The sequence below is a fragment of the Dysidea avara genome, chromosome 15 (genome assembly GCF_963678975.1).
Source record: "Dysidea avara chromosome 15, odDysAvar1.4, whole genome shotgun sequence".
NCBI classification, from domain to species: Eukaryota; Metazoa; Porifera; class Demospongiae; order Dictyoceratida; family Dysideidae; genus Dysidea; species Dysidea avara.
In genome coordinates, this window is record NC_089286.1 from 11,274,329 (window position 1) to 11,294,621 (window position 20,293).

Here is a 20,293-nt window from a genome sequence, read left to right on the forward strand (position 1 = left end):
ATTGTGATGCCATTGAATATTGACCATTCAATTATACAACTTTGGGATCAATTAAACCTTTCCATTTCTCAAGGCTTAAAGTACAAACCTATAGCTAACCCAAGGGGGGCCTGTGCCCTACCCCCTCCCCCCAGATTAACCCGATTTACCAGAAATTCTTCCTCAAAATTTCTGCTACATGAATAAATGAGATCAAGTAATTTTGCTGTTAGTCAATACACACTTCAAGCTCATGAGATGCTCCACACACTAAGGTGTGGTGTTTGTTCTCCCATGAGTTGTGTAAGCTGAATAGTACATTTATACATAATGTATTTTTAATATTGTGGAAATGAATTGTCTACTTCCCTTGACCATGTCTCTAATCCACCTATCAAGTCCTTCACGATAGTTGCTGATGGTAACTGATGTTTTAGTCTCTGTACTGCTAACTGAGAATCATTACCACGACGACACACTATATACACTATAGAAGAAGAGATTACTTAGTAACAATTACACTACACACGCACACACAAACCTGTAGACAAATGGTTGCTTAGGTGTCTTGTGATCAACTCTGTACTACCCTGTAGTGTTGCTAATGGTATATCTGTACAAAAGTTAAGGTGGGCATCAATTAGAACATCAGAGGATACTAATAGAGTTAGGTAGACTACATATCTCATACTCCACTATTGGTCTGACATCAACCAGTAGGTGTGGCTTGTTGCTATTAGCAACTGATTGGTATTCCTGTGTGATGACCACTACACACAAGATCATGTGATCACTGAGTAGCTCACATGAGCACTGATCCGGTCCTCAGCTCCTAATAAATTTATTTGACACACCTGTAAAAAGTGTTCATATATATATACATTTTTAGTTTAGTCCTTACCTTATCATCAGGGCCACTCCCACACCATTGTACATAATCTATGGTAGTTGATAATTGGGAGTGTTCACCACACCCCTTACAAGATGGCTGACGGGGACGCAACTTGATGGCCATAAAGGACCCAGTGATGGCATCATATGTTAGTAGTTTCTGACTAAATGATGCTGTACTGATAGTTGAGGAATAATCACCACTGAACTTTTAGTATCACCACTGAACTTTTAGTACTAAACCTGCATGATGGCTGAGTGGCTATGGAGCTAGATGCCACATAGCTCAGGATCTAAAATTATTACATTACTGGAAGTTGGGAAACGGTTCTCGTGTTATATTTTTGGTTTACCATCTCAAAGATAATAACTAATGATTACAATGAGGCACACTAAATTCAAAAGGATACGTTTTAATCCAGTTACAATCTTGATGATCTCAATGGCTTGTAAGTTGCCAATCACCCCTGGAACTGTGCCACAACTAATAGTCACATGGATCACAAGACATCACCTGACCTGCTCCCAATACACCTCCTTCTGAACAACTAGTTACAGTCTCAGCTGGGGGTGGGGCTGGAAATATGCAGCGATAACAAGGTCCACCCTCAAAATTGTACACTGTCAGCTATTTGGAGTAAGACATTACTCAAATTCATAATATCACATAATCAGTTTACTTGTCCTTCAAATCTTAAGGCACTCCCAGACACAAGGGGTTTCCCCAACCTTACACAGCTGTCATTGATTAGGTACCTGCATCATGTGGGTGTGACTACTGAACAAGAAATCTGATTGGTCACCTTGTTGCTACATTATCAGTTGCATCAGCTATAACATCATATCTACAAACAGGAGATGAACACATCAAACACACAGACAGACAGAATAACACTACAGAAAATATTTGTGCTTTTGGTTCACAAATATTTTACATGTACACAAATATATTGTAGTCACAGGTGTGTGGTGCTACTGCTCAAGATTAGTGACAAATACTGTTTCTAGCTAGACTATGCTCATTGCCTGTTACATAATTTACCTCTTAATAATATCAACGGCGTTGCTACTTGATAGGACCACATGATGCACGGTACAGGTCACATTGGAGTTAAGCCTAGTAGAAATTACTCAACACACGTGATAGTCATATGTGTGTACCTTGTGACTGCCTCCTTAATAGAGTCCACCTTTGAGTGACCAACTGTTTTCTCTGAGTGTAACACCTACCGAGAATAGCTGATCACTGACAATGGATTGATATGAGTTGTAAAATTTCAAAAACAATGGCAGTTATACTTTCAAATTGAAATATCCATTTATTGGCCTCAAGATCAAGACACTCTAATAGAGCAGTCATAGCTACGCTACTAACACAATGCAACCTTTTATTTGTCTGGATACATTACTACAAAGTACACCAGTATCATTACAACACTGTAGTGGTAACAGTCAGACAACAAACACCAAAAAAAAAAAGTTCAGTTCACACGCTTTAGAACAGTGTTGAATCTCAACAACTTTCCCCTTATGGTAAACCTATTACAAATACGTCACTATACCTGTCTGTGAAGATTGCCCAGTTCAACCGCATCATAGTCCACTAGTCCCAAGTGTCCTGTGTGTTAGACTGGTAATAATTGTGTGATATTTCATAGACACACTTGCCTATTCCAGCTGCAGACAAATACTGAGCAATAGGACACCCTAACCCTCCACAACCCACTATCAGTACCGCGGAGTTCTGGATGTTTAGTTGACCTGAATAGAAGCGCATATTCGAATTCATAAAGCGCAGCACTAACCTGTTACCCCAATTTCTGGAAGTATTAACTGACGACCATATCTACTGATCTCTTCGTTACTCAGTCGTGATGCCATCTCGTAGCTTCCCTAGTCCTTTAGTGGCGCTTATGATAAACTAGCACTTGCTCTAAATTTAGGCGCACGTGTACCGTGCGCGTTATATTACATAAACATCAAAACATAAAATTAAACCAACAACATAGCTAAATAAATTTCTACAATGTGTTGCATTACACTTGATGATATAGAAATCATTGAAACGTTCAGATGTAAATCTTTGAAGGCATCCATTGAGGAATATACAACCAATCCTTGCAGGGTGACATGTCATTAGATGAATTATATTATTTGACACACATGTCATGTTCTTAATGGCACTTCACACGTCCTCATCGTGTCTTCACAAACCTTCTGTAATTGCTTGGCTTCAGCTGAAAATGACAGACAAAATAAATTATACACTGACACAAACATACAAAGTGTTTGTTGTTATAATAATTGTAGGACTTTTCAGTAACACTATACATACTGCTAGTCTCACGTTGCCAGACCAATATGCCAGGCGCTTATCAATACCCTGATTATAAGCGCCAATTGTAATTGGTCTGGTGACATTACAACTCATTACCATTTCTACTGGAATGTAGCGGCGTGCACATTATAGCCATGGCGGCAGCTGTTTCCATAGATACCTAATATTTTATTACGCTAGTGCTGGGACTATTCTATACAACACAGCTAACACAAGCGACAGGTTATTACACTCACTCCTCACCACTACTATTCCTTAGCAACAGTGGCCCTTCGTCGTTAAACAGAGGCAAACCCTGTAAATACACGCGCCGTTTATACTAATTGCTTGTGCACCATACGCTGCGCTACTGAACTGGTAATGGGTCGTAATGTCACCAGACCAATTACAGCTGGCATATATAATCAGGATATTGATAAGCGCCTGGCGTGTATTGGTTTGGCAACGCAAGACTAACATACTGCACGCATGGTTCAACTATATACCATCATATACTGAATGTCTGTGTGAGGTACTGAGGTGTGTACAGGTATAGAGTCCACAATAACATACATACCCTCTTCTACTAGGTAATGTGTAAGCAAGCACATCAATGGCAGACATTACAATTATTCCTTCACTCTTAAGTTATTTTATTTTGATACCACAAACAATGAAGGCAAAGGTTTCCAAGTAAAAATCTACTTAGTATTGTTGTTTCTCAGGCCCCTACAAGGCTCTGCTCATCAATGTTATGGAAGCTACTTACACTGAAGTTGTAACATGTAACACAGTGGGATGAACCTTACAGTGTAAACAAATTTTCCTTAAACGTCTGTAGACAGATTCTTGTGTACGTGACAACAAAAAAAACAAGTGAAGTCATGTGCACAAAATTTTGACCAATTGAATTTTTATTTTAAATTAAAACTATTGCATTTGACTTCTGCTTTAAATTTATTGTTGTGCAAGAACAATTAAAACCTGTGTAGGTCTATTTCAGGTTGGTTTTAGGCCAAATGCAAAAATATCACATGAATAGAAATAAGTAATGAAATTTCATGCCAGGTGGATGGAGCTAGTTACTTTCAAGCTGTGACTTTTAACGTTTTGTTTCCCAAGTTACCAACCAGAAATGGACTGTACTTGGTATGCATCATCACATGATACTCACATGGGGTCTTGGCATTCCTGATCATCTTCTCTAGTTGATGTTTGTTATGAGTTATAAGGAACTTCTGACAACTTCTAATAGTGCCTGAAACAAGACAAAATGAAGTGACACTTTATAGCAGCTCTTGTTTCTGCAAAATGTGCATATGCAGTGGTCCCAGTCCATCCCACTGTTTATGACTGCAGCATCCGTTTTTGTTTGTTTGATTGTGTTTTTTTGCAATACATATACTGTAATATATAATAGCATGCTGTGGTACATGTGAGTAGATACGACTGCAATCAGTATCTGTCTATAGTGAAAACAGTTAAAATGTCTATATCTCTAACACCACATGTGGTCTAAATTTGCATCAAACAAATGTAAGGTATAGCAAAGCTGATAATTTAGCTACTTGCTTAATATCCAATACATCTATGAAATATCAAAAACCACTTAGCACTAAGTTAGCAAGAAAGAAGTCTACATTGCAGGTCGTTACAGAGCAGTACAGCCAGATTTGATGTTAAGTACCTCTACCACAGGGCCTGGAAAAAAAAACAGCAATTTTTTTCTTTGTTGTGGTTGATATTGGCTACGTTTAGAGCATTTGTGACCGTCTCAGCAAAAATCCATCTAGTTTATCTGTCAATCCATGGTGAACATTATAAGCCAATTCCAACTTTGTAGACTAATCCAAACGGAAGTTATGGCTGCGAATGTAAGCGCCTCTGGTTTATTTTTAGAAATAGTCACTGTAAAAATCTATTTCCTTGTTCGTCCTACTTTCTAGTGCTGTAATTCCAAAACTACTCACCACAGAAGGCTGAGAAATTTTTTTTTAAATCGGGAGATTGTACGAACTAGACGGGTTTTAGCTGAGATGGTCACAGTTATGTTTGTGGTGACAACTGGCGAAAAATTAAAACTGCTGTCACAGGCAATGGCTGGTTTTTCCAGGCCTGGTTGTATAACTACGTGTAATTTTATTGGTGAGGCAATTCTACAATTGTCCTGCAATTCCTCTGAAATGCTGTAAGTCAACTGACCTGTTACATTACTACATATAATGAAGCGTGGCTTATAGCTTATGGCCACTCATTAAATCAGATGATGGATATAAGAGCACTTGATAATGTACATCACCACACTAGTACACAGCCATATTTTTGTAATGTAACTTATCAATATTGATTTAAACAGGGACTTTGCAGAGTATAAAGCATTAAGTACAGTTTAGCCAGAAAAATAGTCCCTAGCTTGTTGGACTAGCAGTTTTAAAACTAGCATCTGAGGTTTTAAAACTAGCATCTGTGGTGTTAAAAATGATGCAATGAAAACCAAGGTGGAGCCAAGGTTTTTATTGCATCATTCTAATGCCAAGTCCGAAGCATTTATACTTTTGAAGGTGTTAGTTGGAGTGTCTTCATCTGTGGTGGAGAGTGCTAACTTTTGAAGATTATGTTGAAGGACCAGTACTTGTAAGAAGTACAACAGTTACTGAAGAAGCTATTATGAAATTATAGAAGCATCGCAACAATTCAAAGTATTTCAGCAGCAGCAGCAGCAGCAGCAGCAGCAGCAGCAGCAGCAGCAGCAGCAGCAGCAGCAGCAGCAGCAGCAGCAGCAGCAGCAGCAGCAGCAGCAGCAGCAGCAGCAGCAGCAGCAGCAGCAGCAGCAGCAGCAGCAGCAGCAGCAGCAGCAGCAGCAGCAGCAGCAGCAGCAGCAGCAGCAGCAGCAGCAGCAGCAGCAGCAGCAGCAGCAGCAGCAGCAGCAGCAGCAGCAGCAGCAGCAGCAGCAGCAGCAGCAGCAGCAGCAGCAGCAGCAGCAGCAGCAGCAGCAGCAGCAGCAGCAGCAGCAGCAGCAGCAGCAGCAGCAGCAGCAGCAGCAGCAGCAGCAGCAGCAGCAGCAGCAGCAGCAGCAGCAGCAGCAGCAGCAGCAGCAGTTTGTGGCGAGGGAATCTTCGCTACTTGATGAAGGAAACATAACAGAATTACAAGAACTCGATAGTTTGTTATTGCAAGCATTTCAACAATTTGAAGCATCTCAGCAGAAGCAGTTTATGGCACTTCCACAACTTGGTGCAGAACTACAACATTTGTTGATCTCTATCATACAGCTAAGGAAAGTAGCTAGAAAGCAATAGTGTCACGTAGCCAGACCCTTTTCTTTCTTTTGTGTGTGGGGGGCGGGAAAGAAAAGGGACTGATGAACATAGTATAGCATCGTTGTTGGCTTATCCTGAGGTTGTGGAGATTCTATTGTGCAGCTTCCGGATTGTTTGTGGGTGTGAATGACGTGTTTTGCTAACCGTTTCATCATTTGCGTCCTGTTTCCATAGATATAAAGTATGATCTGTTGATCACTTGCATTCTATTAGCAAAGCTGCGCAGTAGAATCCCCACAATCTCAGGATAAGCCAACGACGATGCTATACTATGTTCACCAGACTCTTTTCTTTCCTGTCCCCACACAAAAGAAAGAAAAGGGTCTGGCTACACGAGACTAAGCAAGCAATACAGTGAAGGAAGCTCAGCAATGTTAAACAGACTGCTTTAGAGTGCACTTTCTCTAATGGATGTTGAAAGTGTAAAGCAATTTTGTGTGCCTGGAAAAAACACAAGCAAATACAAGTTGGGCACTAAACCCTTTGGTCTGTATGCTGTGCAGAAAATATCTTACCTGCTGAAACTGGCCGTCAATTGCACAGTGACATAACTAAAATAAAAAGAGCAGATGTTGTGTTTGGCTTCAGAGATTTATACGAGAAGTGTGCAAATCTATATGGGAGCTACGTACTACAGTCCAGACAGTTTGTACCAGACATGTTGTGCTGTACAGAGAACTTTGAACTTTTGTTTTCGTTATAGCTAGTCAATTTGTAGTCACATGTGATCATTTGTCAGTTTGGTAACCACAAGACTCGTGGTCAAGTTTCTTAGTAAATAATAAACTTCAAAATATTGAAATATCAAAGCATTCTATGCATACCATTTTCTAATCACTGTCTACACATTTGGCTGCCAGGATGAATAAGCATACAGATTAGAGTGAGACAATAAAATACACTTGGAATTCAGTATAAGAACTCTGAAAGTCCCCGTAAACACATTGCATGACTAACAGGGGAACTAGCAACTATTCCAATAGCTTTTGTGTAACAATAATAATATTATGTACTAGACACATGATGGTTTTGAACAACCAAATTTGTATACTTCAATATGATTCAACTTACAATAACAAGCATGTGTTTTGACAGCCAATATGTATCTTTTCTTTTATTCTTTGGTTGGGAAAATCTTTTGTTGCCTGACCAAATGGCAAAAGAAAAATACCTGTATATTTTTCTTGCCATTTGGTCAGGGAAAGTTGCTTTTCAAGATCAAAGGACAAAAGAAACAACACAGGCTGGCTGGCAACTATGTAGTACTTGTTGCCATGCAAGAGTTTCTGTATTTCAAGTCTAGCATACTGACCTGCCACATGTAACACCACAATCATACCACCAACATTGTTGATCAACTTTATCAGTGTCATGGCTGACCATAAATTACGATAGTGATCACGTGCACACCTCACTATAGCCACACGTGTCATCATGTTGAAATACTTCACTACAAAATAAAAATACATATATTTACTTATAATGTACAAAACTCAGAATTGAGTAAACATTGAAGCTAATTAAACAAGCGAATTTCTAAAAGTGTATTAAAAATCACAATAGAGCGTATTCACGAAGAAATTACAGACGAGGCGCTTAAAATACGTGTGGTAAGAAGCCCAATGCTACAATACAAAAATATCACGTTTTCGTTCTTTCCACCAGACCTGGTACAGCAGCAGCCAATTCGTGGCTATGTGGTAATCACCAATAGATGGGCAATAGCATACTAGAAGTACAACTTCGTAGCTGGTCTACTTTCTGATATCGCAATAGAACGCCCCATCTGCTCGCCCACGCACGTCACGATATGGCGGGTACTGTGGTGAATATTTCAAAAAGTAGACCAGCTACTCCATTGTGCTTCTAGCATGTGATTATCCATTAATAGACCGTTGCCATACTGCCACGAATTGATTTTCTCTCTACCTCTGGTGTCAACAAACTACGGGCCAAAACGAAACAATTCTTCCGCGCTTCTTTTCACCATCACAAATTCACTGAACAACCACTTAATGGCAGTTTGGTAGTCGCCTATCAATGGAGAATAAAGTACTACAAGGATATGAGTGTAATTAGTATAGTTTCTGAAAAAATTACCATGGAGCCTGCCGAGTCGCTACACAAGATGAAGCGTTCCACTGCTACATCAGGAAGTAGACCAGCTACAAGTTCATGCTTCTAGTATGTTGTTACCCATTCATAGGTGGTTACCACATAATCACAAATTAGCTGCTCCTATACAAGGTCTGTTAGAAAGAACGAATACGCAATTATTTTCTATTGCACCATTGGGGCTTTATCCACACGTCTCAAATAAACGCCGCAAGTGTCTTAAATAAACGCCGCATTTGTGACGTCACGTGAATACGCTCTATACACACCCTGCACGTGACACATGTTCATCCACTAAGACTAACCATTTAGGGAATGCTGCACACAGCCTAGTCCATAGTCACCATGTAGTGTTCTCATTGCTACCTTTAGTAGCTCACGAAGTGACTTGGCGTCCAGTCCGCTGAGTGCTTCCCGCGCATCTTTATCGTTCTCGAAATCAAATTTGATCAAAAAGTACCTGCAAATATTATCATCTATTTAACTATTCACTTAACTGTGAACACATACCTGTTCTTATATCGTACCATCTTGGATGAAGTGGGGTGCTTTAGATGAAATTAGGCGCCTCTAATATTTTAACACTTAAAGTTTCTATGCGCGTTTATAGGGACTTTTGGCTGCAGCCATAGATATGCTGCAGCACTGCAAATAAAAGACGCCGAAGGATCAAGAAATTTAAAGAATCTAAAGATGACTACATTACGAATAATATTAATCTGGTTATGCTTGTCGATACTTTACTTGTCGGTGTATGCTCAGCAAAAAAGACGGTGCAAGCATCCAGGCAAATTTGACAATGGATCCATCCGTGGCTCAACCAGACTTGGTGGTACTCTTACATTCCGATGTCGCAGAAGATATCATCTGTTAGGCGACTCGTCTATAACATGCAGGCGTGTTAGGGGAAGAGCAGTGTGGAGTGGAGAAGTGCCCACGTGTGTACCTAGGTCTGCAAGATGTGAGGACCCATCTAAGCCAGCTAATGGTGACCTTGTTACTAACTTCACTACTGTAGCCAATATGTGTGAGGAGGGGTATGTGTTGGTTGGTAACCAGTACAGGTATTGTGACTTTGAGAGTGGCCGGTGGAGTGGGTCCGACCCTACATGTGAAATTGATTGTGCTCATGCCCCAATGACAAAGTGTTCAGACACTGCAGTTAGGTACTACTACAATGATGTTACACTACAGTGTGAAGAGATTATGACATGTGATGTGACTGGTAATTCATTTGAGACATTATCAGAATGTAACCAGGTGTGTCCTGGACCATGTGTACAAGATGTACCATACAATGGATCATGTGATCATACAGAACTAATGTACTATTATCATGTATTTGAAGATAGGTGCTATCCATTCAGTGATGGTTGTCCTGCAGTTAGAGGAGTTGATAACTCCTTCACTGACCTTCAAGACTGTTTAGATACTTGTAAGAGATCATGTGATGATCCGGATACGCCAGGATTTACAAGGATTCACAGGGCGGCGTGGGTCACTACTGACTGTAAAGCATGTCAGTGTACAAATGGTCGGGCCTCCTGCTCTCCTCCTAACACTCAATCATTTGATTGTATTCCTGTTACAAACTGTACTGGTGAAATAGTGATGTCTAATGAAACGTTATGTTGTCCAGTATGTGTAGAGACAGCCTGTAAAAGAGATGGAATAACATACAGTGATGGTGCTGTGTTTATGGAGGACTTATGTACCACTTGTCAGTGTGTGGAGGGTGAAATTAACTGTACTACTATAACATGTATGGAGTGTCCAGATGGGTCTACTCCCTATGACCTGACTGAAGAGTGTTGCCCAAGGTGTATATCAACTCTAGGATCATGTGAGCTAATACAATATCCACCGGATACATTATCACTGTTTAATGGGGCATGTAGTTCACTGGTTGCAGTGGCGTCACGCAAGTGTCCGGAACTGTGCATTAAAAATGACACTGTTAATTGTTGTGTATCTCTGACTGAAACTACCGCTGCAGAATTTGAATGTACAAACCTACCAGGCTTTCCTATCACCATTAAGTACCAAGATGTGATAGACTGTGACTGTTCTCCATGTGGGTAGCTACAGGTTATTAATATTTTGGACTGATAATGATATTACATGGACACTTATACCAGTATATACTATGACAGCTAATTCAGTATTTTAACTCAACGGTGTAATTATAAACTTTATTTATGTACAACATTAACATTTTGTACACGTGTATGTGTATAAAGTATGATCTAGTGGAGTAGTCCAAAGATGTTAGTAGTGGTTAAGGGCAGCCATATTAATGTTGTAATGCTGTTATTTACATATCAGTGTTAAGCCACTGCTCCCAGGGGGGATTTGTCAACTTGCAAGAGCAAATTATAATGCCACTCAAGAGTTAATCTGGTCCCATACCTAATCCCATATTAATCAGTACAGTCATAGCCTGTATCATGAATATATTAAAGCCTGCAAGCATGCATGGAGCCAATAGCCTTAGCAAAACTATATTGTCTATATATAAATCCTTTTCATTTCCCTATTTAGGGGCTACTCGGTGTTACAAATATAGGGTACATTATGCAGATCAGTGGTTTCACAATGACATTTCTACAATAATTATAGCTACGTATACCCTATAAAATAATATACTACTCCCTATATCTCATTGGAAGGCACTCTGAATGACCTCCATTAATTCTGTAATTGCAAAAAATTAATACACTTGCTAGAGATGATGACTCAAAAGGCTTGGAGTTCTAAGAGTCACAAATAACTGGTTTCAAGCATCAATAGTCTTAATAACACAACAGTCAAACATTTGTAGTAGAGCAAACTGCCCTGCCCATAGCAGTTATGCATAAATGACATTTTAAGTCATCTGATCCTAAAGCTGCACATTTCTTGTCTGCTCAAAAAGTTCCTTTAGCTGTAGCTATATAGTTCAGTTAGTACAGTACCGTTTGTATCTATAGCTTGCTTATCTTTTCACTAAGTATTCCTTAAGTTTCATTTTTCATGCACACACCTTGTTCTGGAAGAGGGTGGAAGGGGATGAATATTGTGTATTGTGAAAAATACATTTGGGGAAGTTATGCTGGACCGGTACTGCATAGATTTCTATTAGCAAAGACACGGCCATGTTCACATCTTTTTAAACCCTATATACAGTATACTGTGGTTGCAGCTTCAGACCATAGACCTGCTATACATGTATGTGTTTCACCTCAGACTACACTAAAACATTATCATCAGATTCATCACTCATCACTGTTTTCATGCAGTTTCTAATGTGCAGTTTGAGACTAGTTGAAACCAGTTACCACAAGAAGTTATGATGTGACTGGTAGTTTAATCCTCCCTATAAGATCAGTATCATACATCAACCAAACATGTTATCAGAACATGTCGTGTATGTAGTCCAGTGGCTACAGTGTGACTTGTGACATCACTATTAAAGTGTTCTGAATAGTGACACTGAAAATGACATTGTTAACATTGCAGTGTTTACAACATGGCTATAAAGTTTACTATATTTGTCAGATTTTCCTATAACTAAACCATTTAACCTGAATTTCAAAATACAGACGTATAAATAAAGCATATAGCAATACATAACTGTATTGTTATAAAGCCAACAGATTTTAATATCTGTATGTGAGTTTTTCATAGTGATTTTCCACTAAACTACACGGACACACAAGCTAGGTTATAATAACAAATACAATATAATACCCAAAACAAAAGTGTAAGTGGCAATTACAAGACATTCAAATCATATGGAGTTAAGTAAAATATACGAAGTGACTAAATCGCTTAAAAACAAATGCTAAAATGATTTCTAGTTAGCATTTAAAGTGACTTCATTTAACCAGGTCATTGTAGACTGGATAGTTTTTGTAGTTTTGTTCCAGTGATCTCTGACCAGCCACAACTTCTTGACATGTTGAGAAGCGTGGTACACATAAGATGATGACAACTGATCATTGTTACAATAATCACTGCACACCACGCTTCGTGGTAGAGCTAATACACTAATACTGTTATCTGATGATGTTCCATTAAGATACTGATTTGTTTCAAATGTGACTGATGTCCATGTTACTTCATGATTCAGTAGGATATTGTTGAACACTACCTGACTACTGTCCCCATCAGTTGGACTGTGACCAATCCTTTGCCACAATGTCTCTAGTGAAGATAAACAAGCATCATATTATTACAAGAATTGTATGTAGTAAATATTATGAGTACAAACCTGATCATTCATGCATTCTATATCTAATCGAAAAACAGCCCAGCTGTGGAAAAGATGCATGCGGCCTTCCAAAAATAGGCTAGTGTGAAAAAGATGTAATATCAAAGGTGGCAGCAAGAAATGGCTGCTATGATACTAGGCCACACTCTTTGGAGTAGATATCATTTATTTTTGTATTCGTATATATAGCTATGCTGGCTTTTGCCTACCTTTTGTTCTCCTACAGGTAAACAGAAGATTTTGTATAATACTAGATAGTTAGAATGTCGCATGTTTTATACATGCGACATTCTATAATTCTATACATGCGATAATTAAACAGAATTCTATAATTCTATACATGCGATAATTAAACAGATTTCCTAAAATTTTTTACCTTAATGGTTACCTGGCATGGGCAAGAAAATTCAACTAGTTTGCATGAGTGGTTTAACTTGTAGGCGTGACAACAAATTGTAACTAAGCTGACTGCTCTATTACAGTATCTTGATTATGTGACTATATGTTTGATATGTAGTGAGTAATCTGGGCTGGAGCTTGCCGTTACAGAATTCATCCATTTTGTATCTCAATCGTTGTTCATCCCACTACCTCTTACTCATGATCCAGATCTAGGATGCTAGGAAATTACCAAGACTTGTTCTCTGAAAACTCTCCATATTCAGGGAAAATTTCACGAGCATAGCAGCCATGGTTGGTGAATATAAAATACCAATGGTTGTACATTGTGTCCAAACGGCGGTAGGTTTTCCAAAATCAAATCACATGACTTTAAAGCCAACATTAAGTGTATGTTCCATTAGTACGCTTAATTAGAGAGACAGGATATAAACGTAACACATCCACACCTTTGTGGTTAATGTAGTAGAACCTCTTATATCTATAGTTACGAACTTTACAACTCTTACCTGTATAGAACGTATCCCTGATCAATAAAAAACCTAAAGAAATGCAAAATTTCCAAGTTTTATAAACATTAGTTGGAGCACAATTATCCTTCAAGGTTGATGTTACAAGGTCAGTAGTGTCAGCAGTGTCATTGAAATGATCCAGTATGGGTTGTATGTCCTTCCTAAAGATGACATCACTATCCATCTGTATTACATCATAGCCCCAATAGTTTAGTATTCTTAATAGTGTAAATCTGGTTATCATTTCAGCATGAGAATAATCATCCTCAGAGGATGGCAGTGATTTAACGACTTCTCTAACTTGTACGAGTGCAGAAAAAATTCCTTTCCTCAGTAAAGTATAGTGAGATTTGTCATCTAAACTTACTATAATTAAGTTTTCTAACATTGACGTTGCGTGATGTCTTGTATGACCTAACCAGTTTATTAGTGAAGGGAAGTTGTCATACTTGATCATCAGGAATACAACCTGTTTATCTAGTTTAGCTGCATCAAGTTTGGCCTTAAAATCTACAGCCCACTGTGACCTTAGCATTATGTTAGGTGGAAAAGTCAAGCTGGAATATGGAAATATTAGTCCAGTAGTTATGTTGGATTTTTGGAATTTCCTACCATCTGATGTCACTCCAGGGCCACCATATGCAATGTTAACAATAACAATTGCAGGACGTCCTCTTGGGTACAGAAGACATACCAACACAATGAAGATCACAAAAATGAGGAGTCTTAATGTAATCCTCCACTGTAGTAATAGCTTGACATCCATCAGGACCTTGAGGATGAAGAAATGATATCCTTCATTGACACATCAATACTGAATAGTTAAGGAGTGCCCAGTAAGGCTCTTTGCATAATTAGCTAGTATAGAGATACAATATATAATTTAATGGTTAGCATTTAAGTGGCAGCAGTATTAAGTGAATCGGTGTCTTTTGTTTTGTTTTTTGTCTGGTTTACCGGATAGGCACTGGAGGCAGAGCCTATGTATATGAGGTGACAAGGAACCTAAGTGAAATTCATTAACTAAAATGAAATAGAACAAATACCTTAATGCTAGCAATTCTGGAACTCCATAAATTTTCCCTTCATGAACCTTCCATTGGAGTGTTGGCACAATCGATTCGCTACTACACAAGTGATTAATCAAACAATAGGATTATTTCTAGGGTTCTGGGGGTGAGGAATATGAAGGTATTGTTGGTATCCTATGTTTGGGACTCCCTGCTACACAGGCTTGTAGTAGTCTTCTTGTGGGTTCCTAGTGGTACAGTGACTAACAATTTTTGTCCATGCAGTTTTTCACTATTAGCATAAACAGCTAAATGTCAGCAACACACAGGGTTTGGGAAAACCAGTCTTATCACCAGATTTGATTTTTCACCAATAACACAAAACTACTATCAAATTTCATTATCAAAGTCAACTAGACTTGAGTGGTCTACTTTTGCTGGCTGGCTGCTTTTCCCAAGCACAGTGGCAATCTGTACGAGTGGTCTGAGGCCCTAATGGAGCTCTGGTCAGCCTGGGGATGGCTGTATGTGGCTGTGCAGTGCCGTGGTATTGAATAAAGATCTGTGTTTTCATTTTGGCCAGTTTTGAGACCTGAATGAACCACAACTTGGCCTAATTCTCATCTCTACTCCTTTGTCTTAAAGATTTTAAACAGCCTCTAACTAGAGCTGAGCAGTACTGAAATTTTACTAGCACGATGTATCATGGGAAAAATATCATGATACTACTAATTATCACAATATTTTTTTCATATTTTGACAGATGTTCTACTACGAAACTACACCTTCCTATATACACAAGTGATATAACCTGTAGCAACATAACAGATATACAAACTTACATGTACATGGCATGTACTCTTCATTGAACTATACATGGAGATGATGGACGTATATAGACATTAGGTAGGCCTACAATTAAGCATGGAGAGGATATGTCTTACACACCCAAGTGCATGACATAAATTGGAGTTCTACAGATTCCCATACATGACTAAAAGACTGCTAACTATAGTCATGCTCAGTTTTGCATCACCCATGCATACATATTTTTATTATAATGCTAATATGTGCAGAAATATTCTTTCCTCAATAAAAATCCAAATAATAAAGTCTCTTTAGTAACTACTTTCATATTCACATGAATGCTCTATTGGAGTTACTTGACTGCTCTATTAGAATATATAGGTGACTGCTCTATTAGAGTATTTTGATCTATAAAGTCCTGATCATTCTCTTTCCTAGAGCTAAAACAGCAGCATCATGTTTACAGTATAGTTAGCTAATACTGTGGTAATCTCGATACAGCGATAATATTGTTTCCAAGACGTTTTGACAATACTGGTATTGTTACACCAGAATATTGCGGTTTTACGATATACCTGAGATACCACCCACCCCTACCTCTAACCACCCCCTCCAGGCCTCTGCCTACCACCACTTTTGGAGCTCACCTAATACAGCCAACTTTGGTTAAAAATCATTTAAAATGGTGGGAAACTTAGCTGTTGGCTACTTGTACAGTGAATGCTCTGGAAGATAAACTTTTAAACAGGCGATAAGACCGGTTTTCCTAGACTGGGTCACAAAGAGTTAATCTGCTTGGTGTACTATCAAGGAGCTGTACATTATTGTAGGTAATGAAGCACATAGCAAAACCCTTGGAGCATTTGTGTAAATATATGCATACACTGAAGTACTACAACTTCTTATGAGCACTATTATATTAAAAAATTGTTAATTTAAAAATGAAGTAGGGATCCAAGCAATAAAAAGTAGTGAAACAAGAGATGAATGATGGTATTATAGCATAGCTCGGTGGGAAAATCCCTATATTGGCATGTTATAACAATGGTTTTGTTCAGGGATTTTCCCACCAAGCTATGCTGTAATACCATCATTTATCTCTTGTTTCACTACTTTTTATTGCATGGATCCCTACCTAATTTTTTTAAACTTAATAAATTACTAGCTTGTCTGGTTTTTTTGACATGTAACTGTTCTATTAGGGTGACTGCTGTATTAGAGTATCTTGAGGTTAGCCTTTCACTATCAGGGGTGTGTGCCAATACTTCATTGTGCTAGCATACAGATAGGCCAATAATAACGGGGTGTGTCACCGTGAAGAATTGTTAAGAGGTATGGTTTCAGTGCTCAATCGTTACTGATCAACCAGATCACAATAATTGATTAATAGGCATGGCATTGAACCTATCGTGAAGTTATAGGTATCTATGGAGAGTAAGAACTTCTGCGTCGCCTAATATGCTGCTCAAGGAAAGTGTTGATAAAAAATTAACGCATCAAAATATGGTTTCATTGCATGAAGAAGGAAGACTAGCCTGATTGAATATAAAAGGAAAGATAAGGCGCAGAGGGCACACACACACGTTGGAACCCAAAAGGCACACCCCACTGGTGAGTTTGTTATTGGGCATACTTGATTATAGGGAAGTATTGGAGCAACATAGCTACAGAAAAGATACTGAACTGTGTTGAGAATCAAAAGCCATGCATCATTGAAAGATGATAAAAGGGAATGTTACCAAGAATGACTTTCCACCCCACTGCAGTGCTGTGGTATGGATTGTCAATCAATGTGTGGGAGTAAACCTTGAAACCAGCCAAGCTACACATAGAGGCAGGCAGACTGGTCTGAATCCAAGTGATCTACAACAAGCTTGAATTGCAATTGTTGGTAAAGTCTGGACAAGTTAACAATGATATTGTTGGAATCTTGAAATCTACCTTGAAATCTCAAAGATTTCTGCAAAATCTCATAGCTGGTTTTGTAAGGTTTATCGATCCCAAATAAACAGCATAATGTTTGAATAAAACGTTCACACACACTTCATTTGTTATGGTTACCAACAGAATGGTAATGGCACCTCGGTGTCCTGGGAATTAAACAGCTATAAACCAACAGTACAACCCCTTGTTGTGCACGTACAATGTATTTTTGGGTGGAGGTGACTGGTACAGAGTGTTTGCACTTGACCATGTGAATGTAATATTACAATCTGTAAGCTGTTCCAGTTGGTAAGCAAAAAAAAAGAGAATATATAGCTTACCATATGTATATTTCAAAAATACATAATGTAGGACAAATGCTGTACACAGATATGTCAAATACCTTCTAGTTACTAGACATGTAGTTCAATTAACTATAGACGGCATTGCAATTCTGGTATATTAGTCACAGATAAGGAACACTGGTGTTAACTATATCTACTACAGATAACGTTACTTTTAAGATCAAAATTGTACCCACTGACTGTTTTGTTAAATAAAGTATCTTGCTTATTTTGCAACAATTAAAAATTAATTTGTACGTGTCATGTGATCTTATGTTTTTTCTTTTCTTAATTAAAATCTGTGCAAAATTGGGCCGTTCTGGTCCAAGCAGCAACTAAGATGGTAAATGTATGCAACCATATAGTGGTCTTCTACAGAAGTGACTTTTATTCAGAGGGTCCTTACAAATAAGGTTCCACTGCAGTCTATGTATTAAGATATTTATAATAGAAAACGGAAGTTGTAAATAAGCTGAGTTACAAAGTGTTTATTCAATTGTGCCATTTTGGGGACTTTTTCAATGAAAAGCCGGATCAAAATGGAGAAAAATTTATCTTTGTTAAAGGATAAAACTCCTAAGTGAGGTCCTCAGGGAGTACTGCACAAAGTCAAAGTAAATAAAACATTCCAAAATTCTCTGGAATCCCTACAGTATTAATGGGATCCTGCTTCAAAGTCCTGGACTAAATCATCCGCAGAATGCGAAAATGGCCAACCTTGGAAATCCATCGTATTTTTCTTTGTCTTCTCTCTATGACATTTTACACAAAAGGTCCTCCTCATTGTGTTTCAACTCTTTTACAATTTAAGTCCTCCTGTACAAGGCAACATTCCCTTTGAATAGTTCCACTACAGGCCACGATTAATGCTTATCGGTACTCATTTTTTTTTGGAATTCTTTACCACACTGCATATTCAAGGGGGTGTCACTCCAATATACACAGTACTACGATCTGCGACCGCGGTCAAAGTTAAAGGTCAAAGAACAAGGCCGATTTTTCACGAAGAACAATGGTCAAACTGTTTTCCCAGCACGGTCAAAGCTTCGAGAGTAAGTAGTGCATGAAAATATAGCGAAAATAAATGGAACCAGGTCCACGGTCAAGACAAAAATTTGATGAAAGTCAATGGTCAAAATCAATCTTGACCAGCTTTGACCGCGCTCACAGATCATAGTACTAGTAGTGCTTATTGGAGTGACACCCCCTTGATATTGTCTCACCGAGGTGGAGTCTTTTCGGAAGGCTCTGAGAACTTATCTTTTTGGTTAATTTTTTGTATCTGTGCTTGTTTTAGCTATCTGTATAATGGGGAAGCACCCTTGTACAGGCTTCTTTTGAGACAAATTAGATAAATAAATTCACGACACGTGTTCTTTTACCACTGCTGGATATTTTGTGCCATATCTTCTTAATGGCTAACTCGGATCACTCACAATACAATAAGCATACAAAGACTACACATGTTGCGTTTAGCGCCAAATTTCGTTGTAATCGGCATGCTGACCACACGTGAATGCGAAGCTATGAGACAATACATCTGTTGTCTTACCATGAGATGCAGTATATAACTAGTCCTTTATTCCATCAAACTCCTCGCTTCTCCTGGCTCTGCTCAAAATCCAAACCAATTAAGCGCACAATAAGTTATTGAGGTATTTAAATTGTGTGCGCGCTACCTGTAGGCTGTACTGTATTCGCGGTTTGGGGGTTATCAGGGAAAATTTTAGCCTTGAAATATCAGACATCCAAAGTCCCCCAAATAGCCGCAGCCATTTTATTTTGTGACGTCATTTGGCATAAGGCTTATACATTTTAGAGTGTTTGCAAATCCGCGAAATTTTTATTTTTAGCAACAAAATTTGTTCAGAAATATTTACGCCTAGAATATACGGTATCCTGTTGCGCATGCGTGTACGGAAAAAAGTTGACTGCAGGGATGAATGCAAGGAGTCTCTTCGGGAAGCTCATCTGCTTAGAAGGAAGATAGACGTAAGGTAAATATATAGTCTCCTTCATTCTACTTTTTGTGTTGACTATGTGTATGTGTGTTTTATAGTCATCTTATCGTGCTCAAGGAATAACGCGGCGGCCTGAGCTTTACTTACTAACAAGACTGAAACCTGGCTAATTTACAGGCCTTTTCCCAAACAAACTCAGGTATTATTTTTGTACGATATTATGTGTGTTAACATGGTGTGTGTGTGTGTGTTTGTGCATGTGAAATAACTGAGTGGGCTGACATTTCTGGTATGTGTGAAATGGAAATACAGTAGCTAATGTGCATACAAGCCAAGTGGGGGGTAACTACACCTTGACACCTCTATCCATCCCATAATATATGCACACAACATCAAGGGAGGTAACAGCATCCCATTTTCTCATGTTGAGAATTGTGATCAGTGGTATTGTAATCAATATAGG

General features: G+C 38.6%; 4 protein-coding genes across 5 annotated transcripts; 1 reads left to right on the forward strand and 3 right to left on the reverse strand.

Moving 5' to 3' along the window:
* Window positions 1–295: 295 nt before the first annotated feature.
* LOC136245441 (adenylyltransferase and sulfurtransferase MOCS3-like) lies at window positions 296–2,827 on the reverse strand. Its single transcript, XM_066036960.1, has 14 exons — window positions 2,676–2,827; window positions 2,539–2,631; window positions 2,433–2,488; window positions 2,032–2,096; window positions 1,913–1,987; window positions 1,674–1,715; window positions 1,551–1,626; window positions 1,390–1,498; window positions 1,281–1,343; window positions 881–1,044; window positions 786–833; window positions 639–735; window positions 521–592; window positions 296–466 (listed from the first exon to the last, which is right to left on the reverse strand). The coding sequence occupies exons 1-14, from the start codon at window positions 2,749–2,751 to the stop codon at window positions 318–320; spliced, it is 1,185 nt and encodes a 394-aa protein (XP_065893032.1). The 5' UTR covers window positions 2,752–2,827; the 3' UTR covers window positions 296–317.
* Window positions 2,828–2,871: 44 nt separating this feature from the next.
* LOC136245442 (ribonuclease P/MRP protein subunit POP5-like) lies at window positions 2,872–9,219 on the reverse strand. Its single transcript, XM_066036961.1, has 5 exons — window positions 9,133–9,219; window positions 8,928–9,082; window positions 7,820–7,957; window positions 4,362–4,445; window positions 2,872–3,107 (listed from the first exon to the last, which is right to left on the reverse strand). Exons 1-5 carry the CDS (start codon window positions 9,150–9,152, stop codon window positions 3,037–3,039), a joined length of 468 nt encoding a protein of 155 aa, XP_065893033.1. The 5' UTR covers window positions 9,153–9,219; the 3' UTR covers window positions 2,872–3,036.
* Window positions 9,220–9,237: 18 nt separating this feature from the next.
* On the forward strand, window positions 9,238–10,849 carry LOC136245443 (C4b-binding protein-like). Its single transcript, XM_066036962.1, has one exon. The coding sequence runs from the start codon at window positions 9,316–9,318 to the stop codon at window positions 10,702–10,704; it is 1,389 nt and encodes a 462-aa protein (XP_065893034.1). The 5' UTR covers window positions 9,238–9,315; the 3' UTR covers window positions 10,705–10,849.
* Window positions 10,850–12,273: 1,424 nt separating this feature from the next.
* On the reverse strand, window positions 12,274–19,535 carry LOC136245434 (uncharacterized). 2 transcript variants are annotated; one of them, XM_066036955.1, is made up of 3 exons: window positions 19,422–19,535; window positions 13,783–14,557; window positions 12,274–12,807 (listed from the first exon to the last, which is right to left on the reverse strand). In XM_066036955.1, exons 1-3 carry the CDS (start codon window positions 19,422–19,424, stop codon window positions 12,458–12,460), a joined length of 1,128 nt encoding a protein of 375 aa, XP_065893027.1. In that variant the 5' UTR covers window positions 19,425–19,535; the 3' UTR covers window positions 12,274–12,457. The 2 variants fall into 2 exon arrangements, with proteins under 2 accessions (XP_065893027.1, XP_065893028.1); XM_066036956.1 differs by having other exon boundaries at window positions 13,783–14,643; window positions 19,422–19,525.
* Between the last annotated feature and the right edge of the window lie 758 nt (window positions 19,536–20,293).